At 34.9% G+C, this 15633-nt stretch overlaps 1 protein-coding gene across 1 annotated transcript in view; it reads right to left on the bottom strand.

The window, feature by feature from the left end:
• The window catches only part of THSD7A (thrombospondin type 1 domain containing 7A), a 475310-nt gene that overhangs the window by 60133 nt on the left and 399544 nt on the right, over positions 1 to 15633 (bottom strand). The window contains exons 12-13 of the mRNA XM_032760458.2: positions 9979 to 10173; positions 8807 to 9070 (exon numbers count right to left, since the gene is read on the bottom strand). Of these exons, the coding sequence (XP_032616349.1) occupies positions 8807 to 9070; positions 9979 to 10173 (459 nt within the window). The remainder of the gene's footprint in view (positions 1 to 8806; positions 9071 to 9978; positions 10174 to 15633) is intronic.

Below are 15633 nucleotides of genomic sequence, written 5' to 3'. Positions count from 1 at the left end.
ACTGAAGGAAAGCCAAATAAGGACACAGGATCTATTGGAGGCTATGTTTGACAGCCTGGCCTGAGGGGCTCTGGGAAACCCAGTTTGAAAACCATGATATGAAGTAGTAGATGAGTTGAGGTGTCGGGACATGAACAGACAGAACTAAATGATACTGGCAGATGCTCTTCCATCACACCTGACATGAATGGCAGCTGCAGGAAAATCTCCAGCCCGTCTCTCCCTCATCATCTCCTCTGTGCTCCCTCAGGGAGCCTGTGTGAGCTTAGTGTTGATCTCCACACCTTATTTAAATTCAACCCTAGGCAATTGCTTTCTCTTTGTGCCCAAGTAGCCTTAGATGCTCTTTCCTTCTTTCCTTAGCTCTTTAAACTTGCAACTAGTTACCTCAGGAAAAGTCTATCCCTCACCCCCTGCCTCTCTTTTACATTTGAAAGGAAAAAAAGATTCCAGTTGTGAATGATAACTGCAAAAGCAATACTAGCTCTACCTATGTTATCAAATGAGACACTGAAAATCTGAAATAAATTAGACATTAAATAAATTTTGCCAAGTGGAAAAGCTCTTTGGAGAAATTAGGACTCCATTTCAGTTTGTTTACAAGACTCTATTTATTGCTTTTTCTGTCTGGTTTAATTAAACATATTCTTCCTCAAATCAGAGTATCCACTATGATAAGGAACAATTTCTCATTCAATTTTGTTTCTAATTAACCTCTAATAGTGAACCTATATAATCTTTGGTAGAATCCTATTACAAAAAGTAATATATTTCAGTTACTTTATGGTTGAGTGGTCAGGTGGGTTATTCTCTACCCATATTCATGATTATATTTATCAGTTTTATCTTGAGTTCCATATTACAACTTAAAAGCACAAACTCTTAAAGTCTATTTGTAAATTGGGTATTAAAATTTTTAAAATTCATCCACGATGTATTCCTTTTCCAAGTTTTTTTTTGATGATTTTTTCCTGTTCCTACATATGTTAGTAGAAAAGAATCCCACAGCTGAGACATGTGTGCTAGAGCCTTGAGTGATACAACAGTGTTTCATATTTACAGTTACTTCTTTGCAGTAGCTAGCAATGGTCATTGAAACATGACACCTGCTTTGGAATCATCTGTGTCAGAACTGTGAGAGGCTGGTGGAATAAGCAGTAGACTGCTTAGGCTATTAGGCAATAATATTAAATGTTTCCACACAAGGATATAAATACTCCACACACATATTTATAATGTAAAGATATTCTATTAAAAGGTTTTTCCTCATTTGTAATATTTGTAGAGCCTTCTTTTTATTTTAATAATTAGTGCTGTAGTGCAAACTGGTATGGAAGCAAATTTTTAAAGAGAAACTTTGGGTGCTAGCAAAGCACACTTTGAATGCTACAGATGCTTGCAAAAAAGCAATTGCTTAAGCTATTCATTAATGTCCAGAAAGTCCTCTGTAATATCATTCACAAGCATACTAGGCAAAGAGAGAAAACATGGAAAAGTCAATACAAATCACTATATTTAAAAATTAATGTTAAAGAGATATTATTTTATATTAATAAGGCATTAGTCAAACTATTCTGAACTATTTAATTGTTACTACAATTGGAAGACAAATGAACATAATTAAAGTGGCCTACAAAAACTGTATGTTAGATTTCTGAATGCCAGTATGATGTTCACATGGCAGTACCAAGGCCTGGTAATTTTAGAGCCATTGGATCATGATTCTTAGTGCACAAAGAAAAGTGTGCCCAGCACTTAAATATAATATTGTATTTTGTTTGACAATCCGGCAGTAAATAAACCTAGAACTCTCTTATTTCTCTAGATGAACTGAAAGAGACTTTTTTCTTCCTCAATACTTTGACAGATATATTTTAATATTTTGGCTGATATATTGATTTATGTTCTCTTTGCAATTTTAATAATTTTTTTCTTTAAGCACAAAAAGTCTTAGAGTAAAATAATAAAAACTATTGAGCTGTAAAATATGGAATCATTTTGTTCATTAAAATTCAATTAATATGGAATTCCTTCAGCAAAAATATGACTATTTTTAAAGGACAAATCTGAATTGGGCTTTGATTTTTTAATAGTGTTCAGCACCAATTTTCCATTAAGACTTAATACCCAATGCATTACATAGAGTAATACAACTTGATAAAGAAACAATGTAAGTATATTAGAATGTTTTACAGGTATACCTTATTTTATTGGGCTTTGCTTTATTTTGCTTGGCAGATCGTATATTTTTTACAAATTGAAGGTTTATGACAACCTTGCATTGAGCAAATCTATTGGTGCCATTTTTTCCAACAGCATGTGTTTACTTTGTGTCTCTGTGTCACATTTTGGTAATTCTTGCAATATTTCAAACTTTTTCATTATTATTATATCTGTTATGATGATCTGTAATCAGTGATCTTTGTTGTTACTATTGTAATTGTTTGGGGGTGCGAAGTTGTGAATGCAAAGAAAAACTTCTTGAAGGAAATTGAAAGTACCACTCCAGTGAACATACAAATAATAAGAAAGTACTAGAGTGTTATTGTTAATATGCAGAAAGTTTTAGTGGTCTAGATAGAATAGCAAACCAGTCAGAACATTCCCTTAAACCAAAGCCTAATTGAGCAAGATGCTATCTTCAGCTCTATGCAGGCTGAGCAAGGTGAGGAAGCTGCATAAAAAATGTTGCAAGTGAGCAGAGGTTAGTTTGGATTTAAGGAAAGAATCTGTTTATAACATAAAAGTGTAAAGTAAAGCAGCAAGTGCTGATATAGAAGCTGCAGCAAGTTATCTCTAATATCTAGCTAAGGTAATAGATTAAGATGACTACACTGAGCAACAGATTTTTCAATGTAGATGAAACAGCCTTCTGTTGGAAGAAAACAACATCTAGGACTTTCATAGCTAGAGAGGTAAAGTCAATGGCTGGCTTCAAAGCTTCAAGGGACAGGTTGACTCTTTTTTTAGGGGTTAATGCAGTTGGTGACTTTAAGCTGAAGCCAATGGCCATTTTACCATTCTGAAAATACCAGAGCCCTTAAGAATCAAGCTAAATCTACTCTGCTTGTGCTTAATAAGGAAACAACAAAGCCTGGATGATACTGCATCTATTTATAGCATGGTTTACTAAATATTTTAAGCCCACTGCTGCTCAGAATAAAAGATTTATTTCAAAATATTAGTGCTTATTGACAATGCATGTAGTCATCAAGAGCTCTGATGGAGATGTACAAGGAGATGAATGTTGTTTGCGTGTCTGCTAACACAATAACTATTCTGCAGCACATGGGCCAAAGAGTAATTTTGACTTACAAGTCTTATTATTTAAGAAATGCATTTTGTAAGACTATACTTGCCATAGTTATTCCTCCAACGGATCCAGGCAAAGTATATTGAAAACCTCTGGAAAGGATTCACCAACCTAGATGCCACTGAGAACATTCATGATTCATGGAAGGAGGTAACAATATCTACCTTAACAGGAGTTTGAATGAAGTTGGTTCTCATGGATGACTTTGAGGGGGTTCAAGACTTCAGTGGAGAAAGTAATTGCAGATGTGGTAGAAACGGCAAGAGAACTAGAATTGGAAGAGGAGTCTGAAGATGTGACTGGATTGCTGCAATCTCATGATGATAAAACTTGAAGAGATGAGGAATTGCTTCTCATGGGTGAGCAAAGAAAGTGTTTCTTAAGACGGAATCTGCTCTGGGTGAAGATGCTGTGACAATTGTTGAAATGACAACAAAGGATTTAGAATATTACACAAATGTAGTTGATAAAGCAGTAGTAGGGTTTGAGAGGATATACTCCAGTTTTGAAAGAAGTTCCACGGTGGGTAAAATGCTATCAAACAACATTGCATGCAACAGAGAACTCTTTAGTGAATGAAAAAGTCAATGGATGCAGCAAAATTCATTACTGTCTTATTTTAAGAAATTGCCACAGTCACCCCAAACTATAGAAACCACTGCAACTCCAGTAGGTCGTAACTCTTTATCTGGAAAAAAATCATTCTCTCCAGCTTTTTATTCATTCATTTATTCTACAAATTTTGTGGAGCACCTACTGTTCTAGGTACTTAGGATACATCAATGAATAAAATAGTCTAAGATATCCTCATCAATCTCTATTCCTGAATGGGAGATAAGGAATAAACAAGAAACATAATAAGTAAGTAAATTATATGGTATAAGATGATACACGCTTTAGAAATGTAAAATGTAGAGCAGGATAAAGGGATTTGGGAGCACTGGATCAAGCTGAGGGGTGGCACAATACCATTCTATCCTTTCTATTTAAATAGAAATCTTGTATATATGTACCTTGCATAAGCTGGGCTACCTCTAAGATCCTTTAAAATATGAAGATTAAATGATATAATAAAAAAGTTCCAGATATTCTGCCCTTTGTTTTATAATGTTTTAAAGATGATTAACTTGAGAAGTATCTAGTACTATGTGGTTAGGCTCTCAATAAATTTCTAATAAATTAATCATCAAGTTGTTGCTATCCTCTCTTATTTCCTTGAGAGGATAGCAACAATTTTAAATCACTCAAAAATCAAATTACACATTTTTTTATTCATCACAAGATTCCTCTAAGATATTGGTTGATGAAACCATCATCCTCAGCAAACTAACACAAGAACAGAAAACTAAACACCACATGTACTCACTCATAAGTGGGAGGTGAACAATGAGAACACATGGATAGAAGGGAGGGGAAGGAACATCACACACTGGGGCCTGTCAGTGGGGTGTGGGGCTAGGGGAGGGATAGCATTAGGAGAAATACCTAATGTAGACGTTAGGTTGAAGGGTGCAGCAAACCACCATGGCATGTGTATACCTATGTAACAAACCTGCACGTTCTGCATGTTTCCCAGAACTAGAAGTATAATTAAAAAAAAAAGCATTAAAAAACTGCTAAAAAATTGTTGCTATAGTGACACCTTCCAAGATTTCATACCAAGAGTAAATATACAAAATTTGTATTATGTTTTTACTGCAGATATACCATAAATGTGTTTATATATCATTTGTGCAGTTACTATATTTAATACCATGCATCAGGATGGATGAACATTTATGTGGCTCCCAAAGTATACTGTAATATCTGATTTTGGCAATGCAGTTATATCACTTTTCAGCACACAGTCTATTATTACACAGAAGACCAAAAATAACAGAATTCTGCCTGAAGTTTAAGAAATTAAAAAAAAGTGACTAGTGGGAAACAGTCTAAAATAATATAATTAAACTGGTGAAAGTCAAGCTGGTTTATGAATATAATAACTGGTAATATGATCCACAGATAGACAACAATGATTAAACAGAAATACCCGAAGGACGCTATGGAATAGGGGATTATTGTCATTGCACTGCACACACATGGGGATCAATTTTATGTTTAAATTGAAAGCACGAAGGTACTTTTTTCTCCAGAGCCACTTAATAACCATCCATCTAGAAAGCTGATTTGGCTGGAAGAAAGCAGTTGTCATAGAGATTATAATTAGGGGATGACTAGGATAGAGTGGCAAAGTCACAACATTCCACAAACACCAGAATTTGCAGAACATATTTAAGGAAAGTAGGAATTCCCAAAGAAATCAGGCACTAGAGATTCAATTTCTCAAGACTTTACTTTGAGTAATTATGTTAGTAAACACTAAAATATCCATTGGACATTCCATCAGATACCAGATGGAGAAAGGAATGAGGCAGGACATGCAAAAGAACTAAGCTAGAACCATTCACTTCATTAAGGATCTTCTTAGATCCTTTCAGAATCCCCATGAAGTCAATGTTATCATGGATTCATCATTTTTCTATAAGTGCCTTTCTCTAGAATACAGTACTGCATTCTTCACGCTGTGAGTTGACAATACTAAAATAAGAAATGTACACTGCCTTTGGCCAATTTCAATTATTTTTGTTCTTTTACTTTTTTGAAGTGATCGAACGTTTCTATGAGAGTCACAGAATATTTTAAAAGATTTTTCTAAATATAAGATTGACTGAAGTGGCTTGCTGATGCTCTCATTCATCTACTTAACAAATCAAGGCAAAAGTGAGAAAATATAAGTGTTATTCTGGAAGCTCACAGGTAATGTTTAACAATTATTTTAGTGATTCACTATGCATAACAAGCTAAAATGTGAGCAAACACTTATGTGCTGCATTCCAAAATAAACACATTTTTAAAGTGATCTTCAATTTTATATTTTAATGGCTAATTATGGTTTTCTACACTATCACCTCAAAGTAGAAAGGGAATTTAGATTTTTCTTGGTATCTAATTTATAACACTTATGTTATTTGATATACAGAATAAAATATTCAATTACTCTTCAAGATGTTTCTCAAAGTACACTGATTATAAATATTAAGTTCCCTTTACTTTTATAGTTATTGTTCTCAAGGCATGTAATAATCTTCAACTCAGCAATGCACATATGTTAACCTGAAACATACTTCTATGTAGAGCTTCAATATTGTGGAGTTTTTGGAGTTCACATCATTAGACTTTTTTTGTTTTTACCTTAAATATACACAATAAAATTTATTTTTTAATAAAAAGGATCTGGAGATTGATTGCCCAACAACGTGAATGTACTTAACACTACTGAACAATACACTTAAAGATAGTTAAGATGGTAATATTATACATATTTATGGGGTACCTGTGATATTGCAGAGTACATACATACTCTTGTAATGATCAAATAAAGATAACTGAGATACCCATCACCTCAAACATTCATCATTTCTTTGCATATCACTAGACTTCAATACAATAGAAACTATGTGATAAGGTAACAACAAAAGGACAAGACTTTTAGAAACTTCTTTGTGGGAAGAACTTAAACAAATTTACAAGAAAAAACCCCATCCAAAAGTGGGCAAAGGATATGAACAGGCACTTCTCAAAAGACGACATTTATGTGGCTAACAAACATATGAAAAAAAGCTCATCATCACTGGTCATTAGAGAAATGCAAATCAAAACCACAGTGAGATACCACCTCACACCAGTTAGAATGGCAATCATTAAAAAGTCAGGAAACAACAGATGCTGGCGAGGCTGTGGAGAAATAGGAATGCTTTTACACTGTTGGTGGGAGTGTAAATTAGTTCAACCATTGTGGAAGACAGTGTGGCGATTCCTCAAGGATCTAGAACCAGAAATACCACTGGACCCAGCAATCCCATTACTGGGTATATACCCGAAGGATTATAAATCATTCTACCATAAAGACACATGCACATGTATGTTTATTGTGGCACTGTTCACAATAGCAAATACTTGGAACCAACCAAAATGCTCATCAATGATAGACTAGATAAAGAAAATGTGGCAAATATACACCATAAAATGGATGAAGCTGGAAACCGTCATTCCCAGCAAACTAACACAAGAACAGAAAACCAAACTCTGCATGTTCTCACTCAAAAGTGAAAGTTGAACAATAAGAACACATGGACACAGGGAGGGGAACATCACACACCGGGGTCTGTCAGGGGATGGGGGGCTAGGGGAGGGATAGCATTAGGAGAAATACCTAATGTAGATGATGGGTTGATGGGTGCAGCAAACCAGGTAACAAACCTGCACATTCTGTACATGTATCCAGGAACTAAAAGTATAATAAAAAAAGAGAGGGGGCACAGTGTCTGCCCGGTGTGTGTGTGTGTGTATGAAACTTCTTTGTAGGGAGATGTTTAAGAGATTTCAATAAATATGTCACCATGACAACTTGATGGTTTATAAATATGAGATGGTTTTTATTAGTGTTGTTTTCTGAACCATATAATAAAACTGGAGCAGCACCATTCCAATAGCAGGATTTATTAATATTTCAGCAAGTTTGGAGGATAACTGCCATATATCATGCTCCTAGCAATTTAACTTATCCTTTCTTGGCCACTTCTATCAAGTAAGTAAGAGATCATCATCTGCTGTTGCAAGTATGTGGTATCTATGTTTCAGGCTGCCCCACTGTAAACTTCTTTCATTCCATTATAAAAAGACAAATGTATTAAAATAAAAGAATACCAGAGAAAATTGCTTAATACTGCCTATACTAAGATTAAATGTATTCTGGTCAAAGATGGCACCATTCACAACCTTTTGGCAACACAATTATTATCGCTGCATTTTTACTTTCTTTTTTGGTTTAGAAAATAAAAGTGGGCACAGTTTCCTAGGAGTATGCACATTTTTCTTTTTGTTTGTTTGTTTTGTGTGTGTGTGTGTGTGTGTGTGTGTGTGTGTGTGTGTGTGTGAATCTAAATTCAAGAGAGAATAAACGTTTGAATTTTCACCAGTTATTAGTTGCCATCTTCTCTGCTGCTTAATGACATTTTGAGCACATTGCAAATCTTGCCAGTTTAGTTGTTAAGAGTCTGTTTAAATCTCAAACTGATTCAAATCTTATTTCCTCCTTACTCCCCTCCTGTGCACAGACTTGTTGGGGATTATTGGGTGTGTTTAATGTACAGGCTCCTGATAAGCTCTGGGGGACCGTTCTGGCCCAGTTTTGCCTACCCTTTGTAAGATTTGGGCCCCATCAGGCTTCCTGTCATTATCTTTGGGACTTAAGTTGCCAATTTCTGGACAATGAGGCAATGCCATTGAACGTCCTGTTACATATAAATGATATATGTATAGTGTGGTGCTTCAGAGTTTAATTTAGAATATACTTCCATAAACCTTCACTTCCATTCCACTAGGATGCATGTGCATTTTCCCTCCACACTCCCGAAGATAGCAAATATATAACAATAAAGATTGAATTACCATGGCTGTTACATCTAGATGTTTCCACAAGCCTGCCATTTTGATCGTAGCACGCCATTGCTTGGTAACGATATCCTTGTCCGCATTCCTTGATGTCTCCTTGTACTTTCATTCCCAGCAACACTTCCACTTTTCCTTCTGGTAAAATACAGTCTGACCAGTTCCCCACAGGCTGTGCATTATATTTGTCACAAGGACAATACTGAGTCTCAATCAGGGGATACAAATGGGAATTTTTACATTTTTCCTTCTTTTTACTTTTTCCTGTGGAAGAGAAACCATCAGGCAATTTAAGTTGGAAAATACCATCATTAATTTCACACATCCCTAAATTTTCTGCTTTCCTAATTTCTTTTTCTTCATTTTTAACCATATTTAACAGTAGCCTATAAATCAATGCTATTTTCTCATTCCATAGTGTTTTCTACATATGCTCTTGTTGGTATTGGGTGCTTTGCATAGTAAAATTTGTATTATTTTTTCAGAACACTCTTTTTCACATACTTTTAAATTATACTACAGATAATTACATATATTTATCTCTCACCTTCATAGGCTGTGTTATATAGTTTTTGACAGTCTTCATTATGTAGGTGGTTCATTTTTTAACTTAAATTCTGAATAGTCTACTAGCACCAATATTTTTAGGTTGCTTTTGCCATTGACAATATTTCAAATGCACCGAGCTTTAGTTCAGAATGATGGCTCCTAAACTTGCTCATTATATTCATGCTTTTAGTCATTACTATGGTTTAAAATACAATTTTCAGATACAGAATTAATGCTATATTCCCCCTTCTAGGTGAGAAAGGATAATCTGAGGCTCTGACAGTGAGAATGGGTTAACAAAGTAGCAACTTTTTCTCTTGTCCCCCAAAAACTTTGCTCCAAGCACTTTACAGTCTGTAGGCAGTCCACTAAAACATCATGTCTATACCAGAAAATAATCCACTGCATATTATATAGGGAGTCAGAGTTCAATTTTCAAGGCTTCCTTTACTTTTTACGAAAAGTACATGATGCTTTTATCACTGCCAACTGAATTTAAAATACACATCTAAATCCATTGGTATATTATTTTTCAAATACATTGTCAGAACTCTCTCAGTCTGACTTGTATTGTGTTCCTCTACTTTGACGTGTACTGGCTTTGGCATCCCAATTATTCTTACCAACAAGAGTGCGCTTTCTGCTCCTAACTGCACCACAGTCTCCATTGCATGAAGAAAACTTGGACCAGCTGGTCAACTGACAGTCATCCTGGCAGGGGATCTGGCAGGCCTGGGTAAGGGCTGGCACAGGGCCTGCATACTGTAGGCACTCATGGATTCCAGCCTGTCCTCCATCTTGCTTGCGACAAGTAATGGCTATAAGAAAAGCATAAAGCTGTTATAACAAATTCAAACGTCTAATTACTCTATAATTTAGAAGCTAACCTAACATTTGGTTAAGCAGTCAGAGAAAGCCTCTTGTAATTCCTTACTTACAGTAGAAATCTTATAGGAGTGTTTCTAATAATCACAGTAGCCATTAAATTGGTTATTTTTTTAAATAGCACATAACCCCGAGTGATTTTTGTGGCACAGAAAAGTGGACACATATGCACACTTAGCACTTACCAGTTTTAATTATATGTATTCAGGGTTTCAATTCATGTTACATGTAGGGTATCTTTTAGAAATAAATTTGTAAGAATGTAAGACAATTCATACATGGGTTCTGATAATAGCTTATGTTGAGCATAGGGTGTTTGGAGAGGGACTGGAAGATACTAGGTATGTCTAATATTGTTTTATATCATTGGACACCCTAGAATTCCTATATAGAAGTGTTTTAGTGGCAGGAAGCTGGTTGGTAGGTTGGAGTTTGGGGTCAGGAAGGTGTGCTTATAGAGCTTATCTTGGAACTGCATTGGCATGGGAAGTATGTTCATTGTATTACATTTCAAGTTTATTAGGAAGGGTTGGAATCATTAATGGATAGGCAATGTCAAAGTCCTCCATCTCCTCTTTCTACAAGTTCTTCACATGCACAAACATCAACCTTGCACTTAAAAATGTTCAATAATCTTCATTTATTATGTTAAAATTTGTAGTTCTAAAATTACATATAAATTTAAAAAATCAAAGTTTAAATTCATAGAAATTATTTCTCCTATGATATTGTTCTACTGACTTAAAATAAGAAATAATATTTTTACCTATTGAACATATATATATGATTGCTTTATGGTAACAAGTCTTAAAGAAAAAGAGCAAGTATGTTTAAAGTCCACTTTCTCGCTATCCCATTTCCTTCCCATTGGTTTTAAAAACAACTCATTTATTAATTGAGGAAGCAGATGAAACATTTAAACCTTGGTCCTAAAGTTGTCTTCATTGAATTATCTTAAATGGCCTCATTCAGATTGATTTACATGGCTTTTTCAGGTTTATGGTCTAGGCTGAAACTGCTGCTGATCTCTGCCCTGTTCAGGATTCCATCACCATGAAATCAAGGTGAAGGAGCCTGACATTTTTTACCTTAAATTACAGTGAGGGCATAGAGGGCCTCAGGTTAGACAACACCGTCTGGATCTATGTACTAAAACCTATTGCCTAGGAGTGCAGGGCTTTGTAATAGAGTGTGTAAATGGACATAACTAGTAATTTTAGCAAGGCAAGATTTTCTCTGTGTAGTTGAAAACAACTTAATGCAACTGCTTCAGGCCTAACAGAAAAGGCCCTTCTAAATTGTTCAATTGTGGATGCACTTCCCTATTTCTTAGTTTTGGATGTGCTTTTCATTTAGTACACATGACTTGACTTTGGAAGGGCCAGTTTGTAAGAAAAGAACAGGGGCCCCTAAATTTTTAAAAATTTGAAAATCCTGGTAGGGTGAACAGTGTTGGCCTTGATGAAGGTTAGATGACAGAAAAAAATAAAAAACATTAAGTGTCTCAAAGAGAATCTACCCTCTTGAGGGAGGACACATCTGGTACTCTGTGTTTATTATAGCAGTCTAAGATGGTGGGTCTCATGTCTGACTGCAGATTATAATCCCCTGGACAACCTTTGGAAAATACCTATGCCCTTACCAAACTCTAATACTCTGATTTCCCTGGTTGAGGTTGGGGTCCTGGGAATTAGGATACTTTTTAAGCTTTCTGATGATTTAATTATCCAAGCTATATGAGAACTACTGCTCTAGTAGGTAATGTATTTTCACCTGCATCAGAAACACCTAGAATGCTATTAAATGTGAAGATCCCTGGACCCAAAAAGAGTTCCATAATCTGGACCAATCCAGATAATGAGATATCTGTTATGGGGTCAAGAATATGCATTTTTTTCAAGATGCTCAGGTGATCCTTATGCAGATTCAAGTTTGAGACCCACTATCTTAAGTATTCAAGGTACACGAAGGGTTCTGGAAAGCACATATGGCTGAGATAGAAAATCCTTTGGTATCTAATCACCCTGGTACCATGCCGAGCTTTGGGAAACAATGGCTGAACACTGTATGAACTAAAAGAGCTCTAAACTTGGAGTTCAAAGGAAGAGCATGATAGAAATTTGTACAGGGAATAGATAAAAAAGAACACCCATACAGTTTAGAAGAACATCATCTGTAACACAGTGTAGGAGAAATCCTCAAGATGCAAGATACAAACGAGCTGCTATGATTTTGAAGTTCTTTCTACACCTGCCATTTGGAAGCAGGATTGACCCTTTTAGATACTCTAAACTTAGTAAGTGCCGATGGTTCATGGACAAAGTTGCCCCAAGGATGCTAAAAAAAATTGATAAAGATATTAAACTTTTTACTAATCAGGACATGCAAGAGCCTCAAGAATGATATATTTGGAAAATAAGACATCTGATCATATGAGAATCGCAAGCTGTGAAGAGGGTTTCACCGTTTGTAACTAAAAGAAAATTAAAAATTACCAAACTAAATTTGGATTATTTGAAATGAGACTACTTTTACCTACTCATTCCATTTAGCTCTTTGAAACAGACTTCAATATAAATCTTTTGAGAAATTAGATGAAACTGACTTAGGCTCTCTCTTAAGGGTCTTTCTTACAAATTTTGTTTCAGAATTGCTCCAACCATTATCCTGTTACATGACACCAAAAAGAAAAACAAAATAAAATAACACTACTACCAATACAATTCCAGAAACAATTTATTTTGTGCAGATCTATACTATTCACATAAACTGGAATCCCTTTTCCCCATATACCTGAACTACATAAAATCTTAAGTACTCTAGCTAGTTGAAAAGAAAAAAATTGTGTAAAATTCCCATAGCTATTCTCACTCTGAGCTTTACACCCCTTATCTGAGATTTTAGACAGTGTACTTTTGGAATAAATTACTCATACAGTGTTATCCAAAACAAGTAGCAACAGCATAATCTGTACAATATATTGAAAATTTATCCTACATCTCAACTTGTTTGTATTCTGACTTAGAGGAAACACAATTCAAACACAGAAATGCAATCTGAAATGAACTTCCTGATACTAGGGTGAGGAAAATATAAATGTTTGGAAAGGAAACCATCTGGTCTCTCAACTTTATAGATCTTAAAAATCATTTCTAAAACACTGAAAACAGGGTGATTTGAACAGTAGAAAAGATGGATCATACTAAGGGCACAGTTTCTTAGCACACCAGAAAACTACATATACCCAGACAATTTGTATCTGTATTTACAGGTGAAGCATGTATATGTCATATTTAATGATTACACAAGTTCTCCTTTGAGCTGAAGCCTTGTTAGCAAGATGGGAAAAAGTCATGTTACCCTACAGATAATTCACCATGAAAGCTTCTCCGTGAGATCAGCAAAAATCAAAATGATTATTTTAAAGTAAAATTCCATATTTAACTCTGTTGATTATATCCATTTACTTCATTTATTTATTGTATTTATATAAAGCACAGCAATTTTTATTTAAGTGATATAGGGCAGGCTGCTCCTGGCAGACTGAAAGCATGGGAAGAATCAATATGACTGATTTGTGGGTTACATATGAATCAAGTTAAGCAAGCTTAGCCCATCAATATTGGGAAAATGCTGTAAAGATAAATAAGAGAAGTTTCTTCAACAAATAAATGCTATGAAAAAGGGAGCTAGAACTGTTGTTAGATTAAAAGTGACCTAATGCAATGTGGAGACCTTTTGGAACCTCAGTTTGAACAAACTATGCATAAACATCTTTGAGACAATGGAGAAAAATTATTAGATAAAAATGTTAGTCGGAAAGAATTGCTAATTTTGTTTTATGTAATAATAATGCTGTTGTTATGTTAAAAACGCTCAAGTATTTATGGATGATATATATCTTACTTGGCAGTTGCTTTAAAATACTCCAGCAAAATTCTTTTTAAGTGTGTGGACAGACAACCAAGAATAGCAACATGTTAAAAACTGCTGAAGCTGAGTAAATGATGACCACATTGCTAGTACTCATTATATTAGTCCCTCTACTTTTGTGTATCTTTGAAACTTCCTATAAGTTTAAATTAAAAAGATTAGTAAGTTGAATAAGTAAAGTTAATTCTAGAATGTTTTCATGTAAATTGAGTTTCAAGCTATGTTTTACAGAGAAAAATAATAAAGGTTCATGAGCTGAAAGGGAATAGATAACACTGGCTGAGCTAAGAGGACATGGATATCTGTGTTATGCATACATGAATGCGTAAATGGAAGGCTACTGATGCAGCTCTGAAGCAGATCAAATGGAATTCTGAGTATAATTTCTCATCTTCATTTTTGAAGAGGAATGAAATTTCCTTATTATTTCAGGTTTCACAAGAAGAAGGTGTTCTATTGCTCAGTGAATTACCCTTCAGCGTGTAAGGCCATGCACTCATTTTGTTTGAATAATCAGAGTGAAGTAAATTGCCTGATCCAAAAGGGGCACATAGAAGTTCATTACAGGAAACAGAATAGGATCAATGCCTTAGTGCAGTGAAAGCTGTTGGATTATATGTAGAAAATGGTTCAAAGGGCTCTGTGACCTTATTTATTAAACTGAACAATATTAACATGGTTTATACCACTACGCTAGTGTCTGGGTAACATTAGAGACCAAACATGATCAGCTCATTGAATAATTAGGTGAGTGACTTTTTCCTATGGTTTTATGAAAAAAAATGGCAATAACGAGAATGAATCATATAGAAATGAGGAAGAAAAAGCTTAATGTGAGTGTGAGCTAGTTACCAAGAGACCTAATTGTGCTTAGAAATAAGATCAAACCTATAAATAATGCAAGAGGGCTCCAGTTGTTTACTAGGTAGATATAATGATCCTGGTCTTTCTCTGTGTAAGCGATTTTCACTGACAAGTTTGCCAAATTATAGTTCCTGATTACAATTTGTGAGTGTAGCCCTGGCACAATGGAAAGAAATGTACCTTCATTTTTTATTGATCCTAAATAGTTAACAATGATCCCCAGTCTCACTGATGCTTATAATGTATGTGAGATACCAGGATGAGAACTTACTAGGAAATAATAATCAGTTCCCAGTGGAGTAGCTGAGACTGAGGTTGGCTAAGATCTCCAGTTGGGATCTAGGAAGGGTTAACTGCATCTCAACACATGGAGCATCCAAGAACAATCACAGACCCAGCACGGTGCCAAGCTTATTTTATGAGCTACTATTTAAAAAATGGCAAATGTTAATAAGCATTTTATGACAGATCTCTGAGATATAAAACGAAACCCAAAACCCCAAATTAATGAGGATGCTAATATTCATAGGAAGTTAAACATTTTAAAATATAAATAATTCTAGAAGTTTTAAATAATGGTATATATAACTGAAGAG

Source organism: Hylobates moloch, unplaced genomic scaffold (genome assembly GCF_009828535.3).
Source record: "Hylobates moloch isolate HMO894 unplaced genomic scaffold, HMol_V3 SCAFFOLD_1, whole genome shotgun sequence".
In the NCBI taxonomy this organism is placed as follows: Eukaryota; Metazoa; Chordata; class Mammalia; order Primates; family Hylobatidae; genus Hylobates; species Hylobates moloch.
This window is presented reverse-complemented; position numbering and strand designations above follow the sequence as displayed.